This window comes from Zingiber officinale, chromosome 8B (assembly GCF_018446385.1).
Source record: "Zingiber officinale cultivar Zhangliang chromosome 8B, Zo_v1.1, whole genome shotgun sequence".
Taxonomy (NCBI): Eukaryota; Viridiplantae; Streptophyta; class Magnoliopsida; order Zingiberales; family Zingiberaceae; genus Zingiber; species Zingiber officinale.
Genome location: NC_056001.1, coordinates 11,481,914 through 11,491,823, shown reverse-complemented (window position 1 = coordinate 11,491,823; position 9,910 = coordinate 11,481,914). Strand labels below are relative to the sequence as shown.

Sequence of the window (9,910 nt, the reverse complement as noted above, 5' to 3'; positions counted from 1 at the left end):
GTTAAATTGCTCTTTCCAGGCTTGAAACATTTTGAAGTTCTTGCATCTATCATTATATTACATCAAAATAAAATCATACTCAGAATGCCAACAAAATGCTTTACAACAATGTAGATCTATTCTACCATCCTCTGTGAAGTGAGAATACAAACAAATAAATTTTATGGTATTTGACGTCAGAATCTTAAATAATTCCTCTCCAACTCTCTTGTTATTCTCATATTTTACTTCATGAAGGTGTACGGAACACTAGCCAATGTACACAACAAATGAATCCGCCCCCTCCCTAATTCCAAAACGGCAGCATACTTGAAGTGGAACAATAATACTGATTTGATACATTAGCTTCAGATGCCGATCCAAGTGTTGCCATAGAACCCTGAATTCCTTCAGGTAAGTCCATGAGCCAATCCGTCTCTTCTTTCATTCCTTCCGGCATTTGAAGGCTGCTTATCATGGGATCGGCAGCTCTTCCCTGATGATGAATTACTTTAGAAACGCCGTGAGATGGGTTGATCCTTGCAGGCTGAATTCGATCTCCAAATTCGACATCAGATTCCGAAGTCCAGAGACTGTCTGACCTTGCTTCTTCAGTAGAGTTCAATGAGAACTCCATTGCTGTTCCAGAGGATGCTGCAGCTGCTCGCTTTTTCTGCATCTTGTCCCAGTTGTTCTTCTTATGGTACAAGCGGCACAAGACCCACTCATCCAGCTGCACAACGCAAACTCTGGTTGGTTTCATGACTTGCTAAAGTATTTGATCATAAAGATGAAACAATTGAATAGGAGACATACTCTTTGGCTGCCTTTCTTGTTCGCTGTTTGATCGGAATCTATCAGGCGGTATTCGTGCATGATCCAATCAGTCTTGACCCCTTTGGGTGCCTTGCCTTCGTAGAAGACCAGAGATTTCTTTATCCCAAAAATCCGGCCGCTACTCCCCGGATCCGACACCGGTTTATCAGCTCCGGTGGCCTTCCAGTACCCTCTCCCGGCGGTTCGGTTCGGTCGGGAACCATTGGGGTACTTCCGATCCCTCGGCGTGTAGAAATACCACTCTGAGCTCCCATACAAAGCCAACTCTGCTCGCACAAACACACTCAAGAAATTAAATTAGGCAGAAAGAAAGAAAAAGGATCACAATTTTAGGTGTTCGATCGAAATTGCCCACCTGGAAGGTCCCACGGATCGTGCTTGTAGAGGTCGACCTCGGCGATGATGGGGGCAGGGATGCGGTGGCCGGCGATCTTCCGGCAGAGGTAGTGCACCACGAGCTCGTCGTCGGTGGGGTGGAAGCGGAACCCGGGAGGCAGCTGCAGGCCCGCCTCGGCGTCGACGCTTCTCCTCCTCATCGATTTGAGTTGATCTCCAGGGTTCACATCGGTGGTAACTCTTGAATTTAAAGCGGCGGGCGTCGCTTGGGGCACGTGCATGAATACTTTTCCAGCTGGTTCTGGTCCGCAGGCAATATTTCCAGACGAGGTTTGACGCAAAAGCAGGGAGGTGGAAGAGGAGATTGGCCGATATATAAAAGTCGTGGGCCTACGGCTAGAGTTGTCGTTGTCACGGTGACGTCACTCGCTAGGTATTCGATCGTCTATTCTGCACGTGCTGGATTGTACGTAGATGGGTATGCACCCACCAGATTTTGGCGGAGAACGGCGGAAACGGCGGGCGGCCGCCGGCTCTTTGCGACTCAAATCGACTTCCCACGTACTTTCCTGTGAATCCATCAAGTCTTCAATTGTGCTGAATTTTCCAAGAGGACGTTTGATTTATATTTTTCATGTTATTTTTTATTTTTATTTTTATTTTTTAGAAAATAAAAAACACGTTCGAGGTTTATTTTTAGAAATAAAGAGAGTATTTTCTAAGAAAATCTAAACTGTAAAAAAATCATCTTCTGAAAATAAAAAAAATATTATTTTCTGAAAAATGAAATGAAAATATAAACAAACAAAACACACCTTAAATTTTTCAAAATTTTATTTCTAATTTTATTTATAGCTGATTAGAGTAGACTGGTTTTTTTTTAAAAAAAAATTTATAATAATTAAATGGACGTTTATCATTGGAAAAATTGTCTTAAAACAATCACTGTTTAAATTTGGTATGCAGTTCACATGTTCCCAAAAAAAAAAAAAATTTATTTCTACTCCCTATAAAATTTTATTTACTTTAGCTCCCTACCTATAAACATCATTATCTGTCTCTCATATTTTTAGATACAAATAATTTAAAATGAGGTATAATTTCTTTTAAGTTTAACATATTTAAATTGAGTATATTTTCTATTAGCATATTTTTTTCCCCTGCTTAATATAATTTTTTTTAAATTTAGCACAATTTAAAAAGAATCTAGTATATTTTTCATCAAATTAAGCATAATTTAAAGAGAACCTAGTATATTTTTATTTGTTTCAACTCTCTACATGTAAATATCATTACCTTATTGCCCCTCATTTTTTTAGGTAAAAAACAAAATTAAAATGAGGTATAATTACTTTTAAATTGAGCACATTTAAATTTGCATCTATTATATTTTCTATCAAATTGAGCATAACTTTTTTCCCACTTAATATAATTTCTCTTAAATTTAACATAATTTAGTATATTTTCTATCAAATTAAGTAATATTTAAATATAATTTAATATATTTTCTAGTTTAATGTGCTAAATTTAGGAATAACTATATTTTATTTTAGACTTTTTGTATCTAAAAAATGAGGAGCAATTAGGTAAATTGATATCTATTATATTTGGTTAGAAAGTAAAAATAAAGTTTTTTTTAATGGGGACAACATGTAAAATTTAAGTTGTGATTAGGGATTTTAAGACAATTTTACTTTATCATTTACAATTTTTTTTAAAGATGAATGCCCCATTTTAAATTAAAGTTATATGCATATACCCATTTAATATTAATTATCTGAAATACACTTATTTTACTTCTGATTGAAAAATTATAGATTTTGGAATTGAATTTAAGAGTTTGAACCATAGCCGCATGGGTTAATTGCTAGCTTTTATACGTTATAGTAACTATTTGTTAAATTTTACATTATTGATCATCAAATAATATTCATGTGAAACTTCTATATATTATAACAGCTATATACTATTAGCTTCTATACCGTCGATCATGATCAAATAATGTTCATGTGAAATATAGTGAGTGTTATGCACTCTTCGTTGTTTGTTTTGTTCATTGAAATATTATTTTAACCATGAATTTTTTTTAATCATGTTATCATTGGTAGAGAATCAAAATAATATAAAATCATTATTGTAGAAGTTTGCAATTAGTTTCTACATGTTATAGAAGCTAACAATTAATTTTTATACGTTGTAGAAGTTACATGCTAGCTTCTACATGATCGATTATTATTAGATCATGTTCATTTGAAATGTAACGAATGTCATGGAGTATTATTCATTGCTTGTTTTGTTTGTTAAAATATTGTTTTAACTATGACTCTCAGAGAATAAAAATCAAAATGACAAAGTCATTTTTGTATAAACTAGCAAGTAACTTATATACGTTGTAAAAGCGAGATGCTATCTTTTACTTGGTTGATCGTAATCAATTAATATTCATTTAAAATATAGTAGTTGTAATGAAATTTTCATCGTTTGTTTTGTTCATTAAAATATTATTTTAACCAAATTATCATGGTTAAAAAAGCAAAATCAAAACCAAAATGACATAAAATAACTATTGTAGAAACTAGCATGTAGCTTCTACATAATGTTTATTTGAAATGCAGCTAATGTCATAGAGTCTCCATTGTTTATTTTGCTTATTAAAATGTTGTTTTAACAAAGTTATCACTCTTAGAGACACAATCATCAAAATAATATAAAATCATTTGTAGAAAATAACAACTAGCTTCTATATGTTGTAGAAGCTATATGCTAACTTTTACACTATTAGAAAAGTAGTGGGTATGTCATTTATTTTGTTCGTTAAAATATTGTTTTAACAAGTAAAATCAAAATAATATAATGATATTATTGTATAAGCAAGTAATAAACTTCTATATATTGTAAAAGCTATTTGTTAGCTTCTATACAAGCTTCAAAATTTAAACTGTATTCAGAAATAGGGATTTTTTGAATCAAACATGAAGTGTGGATATTTCGGACAATTCATATTAAATGGGATGTCTAATTAACTTTAATTGAAAAAGAGGTATCCATTTAACTATTTTGTAAATGATGAGTGCCCTTATAATTTTTGTCTTTTTTTTTAAGTTCACTAAGTGATTAATTAATTAAATCAAATGAGCCGCCTTGACTATTTAATTTCCATAAATTACTCCTCTCATGTTTAATTTTCAATTTCCCCCGTAGTTTTTAAATATTTATGAAATTCTTATAAGTTTTAATTTCTTTTGAATTAATTTTAAGATTTAATTTTTTTTGTGTTGTATTTTTAGTCTATGACATTTCTCTCTCTCTACCTACCAATCTAATTAATTGAAGATAGTAGTCAAAATGTTGGTTCTAACAATTGGTAGAATTCCATAGAGAAAAATCAAGAAATTATATATGCGGTCAATAACTTCAACTGAGAGTGGTCAAACATGTTGACCATGTTTGCATCACGTGACAATTTGTTAGCATAGGAATCGCCTTGGCTTCGTTTTTGTTCTCTCTATTTTATTATAAAAAAATTTTGAACTTGAATACTTCTAATTACTTAAATTGATTTATGATTTATTAAATATATTTCATTTTAAAATGTCAGCAAATAATATATATTGGAAAATGTATTCAAGGACATTAGTTAATCGTGCTAACTGAAAATGGGCCCATTACTCTTCTACGCTCAATTATAACCAGTTAACGAGCCCTGGCCCATTTATGCTGCTAGTCTGGATCTTACGCTTTGTCGGAGCAAGATCGGCCGCAAGATCGTCGGTTGACAGTTCTTCAGCAGCTCCTTGGTGTCGGACGTGAGCCTGTTTCTGGCAGGGCCTCCCGGTACGGCGAATGGTTACAATAGAAACAAAGCCGAGATGCTTTACGTCGTCGACGGCAGCGGTACCACGAGTGGCTCCGCGGCCTCCGTACTCTCGACGCAGGTTTAATCACAAGTTCATGTTCTCCCTCCTAATGTCATTAAATGTTTCACTGGTGAGATGGATCCCTTCATTTTCGTTCTTGACTTCGTCTCTTCGTTGGCTACCAAGCGCTCGTTCGGGCATTCTGTTCCTTTGTTTCGACAGCGCGGATTAGGGAAATCACGGGGTGCTGTTGTTTCTGGTTCAAGTTTGCCCCTTTAGAGTTTTTTAACATAAGATGATCTTTATGGGAAGTCCTTCCGGTCATAAAGGTTCGTTGGATTTTTCTTGTCTTTTCCCTTTCTCTATAATCATATCTTTTGGACGTTACGCATATGGTTGTGCTTGAACTGTTGCTAGAAATTATTTTAAGATATATTCTTTTGAGATTTAAAGCATCTTCATTGAATTTTGAGTGGGCAGGGACTTTGAACGAATTTAATACCTGTCATGTCTTTGATTGGTTTCTCCTTCGGTTGAGTCTGAGCTACTTTGGTTATGAATCGCATAAATGTTATAATACATTGAGTTGAATTGACTATTTTACTATGAGACTATGATTCAACTCAGGGTAGGTAAAAAAAAAAAAACAAGGATTGTTTGCAATATCAAATGTTCAGTGCTTAATCATTGTGTGGATTAAGGATCTAAGACAAGTTGTTATTGTTAGTGTAAGTCCTAAGAGTCAATCAAGAGTTGATTGACTTAGGATATATTGTATCCTATTTCATTAATAAAAGGTAAAGTTTATGGTTATTATATTTACTTCAGATCTATGTCAGATGAAGAAGTATAATAATGTCCTAAGATAGTAGATTCTAGTTTACAGCATATCAATTGGTTGAATTGATAGTGGGAGACTGTAGATATATATAAATACTACTCTTAATTATTCCTAGTCAAACATTAATATATAAGGACAATATTAATGTGTTGAGACTAGCATGTAGGTCAACTGATGACTTAATCTCACAAGTTATGAGGATGTTATATCAAGTTGACACATGAGTATATATTAGATAATATGTATTGAATTGACCTGCCATGAGAATGTTTCATAGATCGTTATATGAGTGTTATAAACATTCTCATAGTGACCATTGGTATGAATAATCCTTAAACCTGAAGTCACTACGATTCCCTACATAAGGAGTTGTGTAGTTTGGTATCGGCAAACATCACATGTAATAAGGTGGACTATAAAGTCGATCATTGTATGCAATAAGTTATGCGGAGGGATGTGAGTGATGTAGATGAGATTTATCCCTTCCCTATGACGAAAGTGATATCTGTGGCCCCTTGATTAAGTAGGACACAAGAATGTATAATCATCCTCAAATTAATCAATATGAGATATTGAGCTTATTTGATTGAGCGTGTCTACTTAGTGATCCAAAAAACACAAAGATTGATAAGAGGATGACATGGTCTATGCCTCATTGATCAATTTAAATATCAAGTATAGAAGGGCCAAGTTATACAAGATAATAGACATATAAAGGTTAGGTCGGATCTCGACATTCTCGTTACTTGGGTAGCAATGATGCATTGCTAGATGCCACTCATTGCTTTTGTATCTAAAATAGTTTTAGATACATTGCTAACGTTATGAGAGCCTATTGGGTCACACAAAAAAAAAACATGTTGATTTGGAGATGAGTTTATTTTGGTTTGACTAAAATGTGATAGACCTTAAGATTATTGGATTGAGTTGGGTTAGACTCGAATGAATCCAATTATTGGATTGAGTCTAATCCGAATTAAACTCATTGTGTTGGATCGAGTCTAATCTGAGTTAGATTCAATTGAATCCACTCATTAAAGAAGAAAAAAAAATGATGATTAATTTGGATTAATCATGCATTGAAGGAGGAAGACCAAATGGTAAAAACCTTTGGTATTCATTGGATGAATATAAAAGGATTTTTGCATTGCATTTTGAGGTGTGAGACTTATCTTCTTCTTCCTCCTTTTCTTCTTCTAGGCCGAACCTCCTAAAGTGGCTAGCACCACGAAGGTGGTTTTTCTCCAAGTTGTGAGTTTGTGAGACGGATGGGAGAATGTGTTCGTGTGAATACCGTAGAGGAGCGGGCGTGCTAATCACGTTAAGATCTACCGAAGTCAAGTTGATGTTGCCGGGATTGCTTTGGGCACGCAACAAAGGTAACGATTCTATGTGATAGAGTAGCAAGAATGAGTATACCGTATTCGCAAAGATTCTTGAGCTTTTTCCGCTGTGTTATGTGTTGTTATATGCATAAGATCCCTCCAATTATGGCATTGTATTCATAGTATGTATTCTATAAATTTTTAACTGAGTGTGTTAGGGTGAATTTTCACACTTAACACTGTTAGGGTCATTTTGGTGCTAGAGGAGGGGGTGAATAGCTCGTCGCGCGTCTCGTTGCTTGCTTCTTGGTGATGATGTGCAGCGGAATGAACAAGAAACAAACTTACAACGTTAACATAAGGGATTTACTTGGTATCTACCTCAAGAAGAGGTGACTAATCCAAGGATCCACACGCGACATACACTCCACTAATCAAAACACTCCTTCTCGATAACTACCAAAGGCGGAGAAGCCTTGTACAAACTCTCAATACAAGAAGAAAGAAAAGGGAAGCAAATACAAGTGAAATCTTACAAGATTTACAGCATGAAACCCTAACCCTAGCTTCTTCTTGTGTGGAACGCCTCTTGATCTTGGAAGTGCAGCAACACTTTGCTCCAAGAAAGCTTCAAGAACTGGTGTGAATCTCTGAGAGTGATCACTGGAAGTGGAGTGGAAGAAGTGCGGAGAAAGATGCTCGCCAACGGCTTTATCCTGTGTAACGGTCGCCTCCCAATCGATAGATTGATCAATTGAGGAGGCTGAATCGATCGGCCAATCGATTCAACCTTCTTCTATGCTCTCTAGAAGACGCCTGAATCGATCGATCGATCGATTCAGGCTTTCTCGCGATCACACGAAAAAACCCAGCCCCCAATCAATCGGCCGATCGATTGGGAAGCGTTCTGTGCCTGTGACAAAGGCTCCCAATCGATCGACAGATCGATTGGGCCACTGCTTGTCGCAGCACAGTACCAATCAATCAGTCGATTGATTGAACCAGTGTTCAATCGATCTATTGATCGATTGGTCTCCCCTTGACTTGCTTAACCAAGTTCGGGTCCCCAAATCCAACATCCAGTCAACCATGGCCTGTTGGAACCTCATGCCTAGCATCTAGTCAACCTTGACCTGCTAGGACTCCTTTACCAAGTGTCCGGTCAATCCTTTTGATCCACTTGGACTTTTCTCCTCCTGCCAAGTGTTCGGTCAACCTTGACTCACTTGGACTTACCATCTCGTGCCAAGTGTCCGGTCCTCCATGACCCACTTGGACTTCCACCATCAGGTGTCCGGTCAATCTTGATCCACCTGGATTTCCACGTGCCAAGTATCCGGTCAATTCTTTGACCTACTTGGACTTCCCAACACCAGGTGTTCGGTTAACCTTGACCCACTTGGATTTCCACGTGCCAAGTATCCGGTCAATCCTTTGACCTACTTGGACTTCCCAACATCAGGTGTCCGGTCAACCTTGATGAATTTCCACGTGTCTGACTTCACTCACCTGGACTTTCACCTAGCTTCACTCACTAGGATTTTCACCTGGCGTCATTTACCAGGATTTTCCTCTGCCTGACTTCACTCACGAGGACTTTCCCTCTACCTGACTTTACTCACCAGGACTTTCACTCGGCTTCACACACCAGTCTGGTCAAACCCTGATCAGAGGGGAATTGCACCAGCAATCTCCCCAATCGGACGATTTCACCTGCAATCTCTACGTATTGTCAAATATCAAAACCCAAACATCAAGACTCAGGCTTGAGCCAACGCAAGCCTAGTCAACCTGGTCAGCTTTGACCTAGGGGATATTGCACCAACAAACACTGGGATATTTGCCATATTTTGTTGTAATTCAAAGCCAATTTGTAATTCAGGTACAGAACTGCGCCATACTCCTGATATCATTTCTGAAAGCTTCTTTGTTTTTATTAATTCTCTTGAAAATGTAGCTTTTATCTCCACTATATCATTTTGATTTACCCTGGGTAATTTTATGTGAATAAGTGATCCCATAAGTAGTAGTTATTCAAACATTCCTAGATATTTTGAGTTTGATTTCCCTACCTCCAAAGAAAACAGTCCATTTAGGTAAGTTGTCAATTTATTATCAGGAAGATATTAACAAATAATGGGAAGATAGACTTATTTTAATAGTGAGGAACCAACTATAGTAAATTAGCCTAAACTCACTGTTTATGGGACTGCGCTTTATCCTAGAGGCTGTTTTATCACCAACTTGCATGCTTAGATTGTTACTGAAATACTTCTAAAGAACAGTTTTTTATTTTTTATTTTTTAACTGAACTTCTTAGAAAATAAAGCTTTGCACCATTATCAGCATGGTGATACTCTCTTCTAAATTCAAGCTCACCATGGAACTCTCATGATGTAATGTAGGTTGACAATGTCAGACACTCCTAAGTTGACATTTACTCCTTTGAAATTCTGGTAAATACCAGAAGGCATTTTTCAAGCTATTGTTGGCCAACCAGTTTTCAATTTGTGATATTTTAATTTGTGACACTGTCCAGACTTGAGATCTGCATTTTCTGAAAACCTGCATGAAGTCATTGCATAATAAAATTTCTTCATTCCATCTATCCTAATCCAGCCAGAAACTTATAGTCTTATAATTACCATGTTCCTTTTTTATTGCTTTGGCAGAAAATATCCCTTAATTTCATCGTCTTTCCACAAGAAAGACTACTGCTTGTTTAGCTTTAACTG

General features: G+C 36.2%; 1 protein-coding gene and 1 long non-coding RNA gene across 2 annotated transcripts in view; one reads left to right on the top strand and one right to left on the bottom strand.

Moving 5' to 3' along the window:
- Window positions 1-25: 25 nt before the first annotated feature.
- On the bottom strand, window positions 26-1,458 carry LOC122014788 (NAC domain-containing protein 67-like). The gene is made up of 3 exons (XM_042571217.1): window positions 1,172-1,458; window positions 796-1,082; window positions 26-712 (listed from the first exon to the last, which is right to left on the bottom strand). Exons 1-3 carry the CDS (start codon window positions 1,431-1,433, stop codon window positions 287-289), a joined length of 975 nt encoding a protein of 324 aa, XP_042427151.1. The 5' UTR covers window positions 1,434-1,458; the 3' UTR covers window positions 26-286.
- Window positions 1,459-4,889: 3,431 nt separating this feature from the next.
- LOC122017162 overlaps window positions 4,890-9,910 on the top strand; it is a 7,342-nt gene continuing 2,321 nt past the window's right edge. The window contains exons 1-2 of the long non-coding RNA XR_006121285.1: window positions 4,890-5,087; window positions 5,196-5,338. This is a non-coding gene — a long non-coding RNA (uncharacterized LOC122017162). The remainder of the gene's footprint in view (window positions 5,088-5,195; window positions 5,339-9,910) is intronic.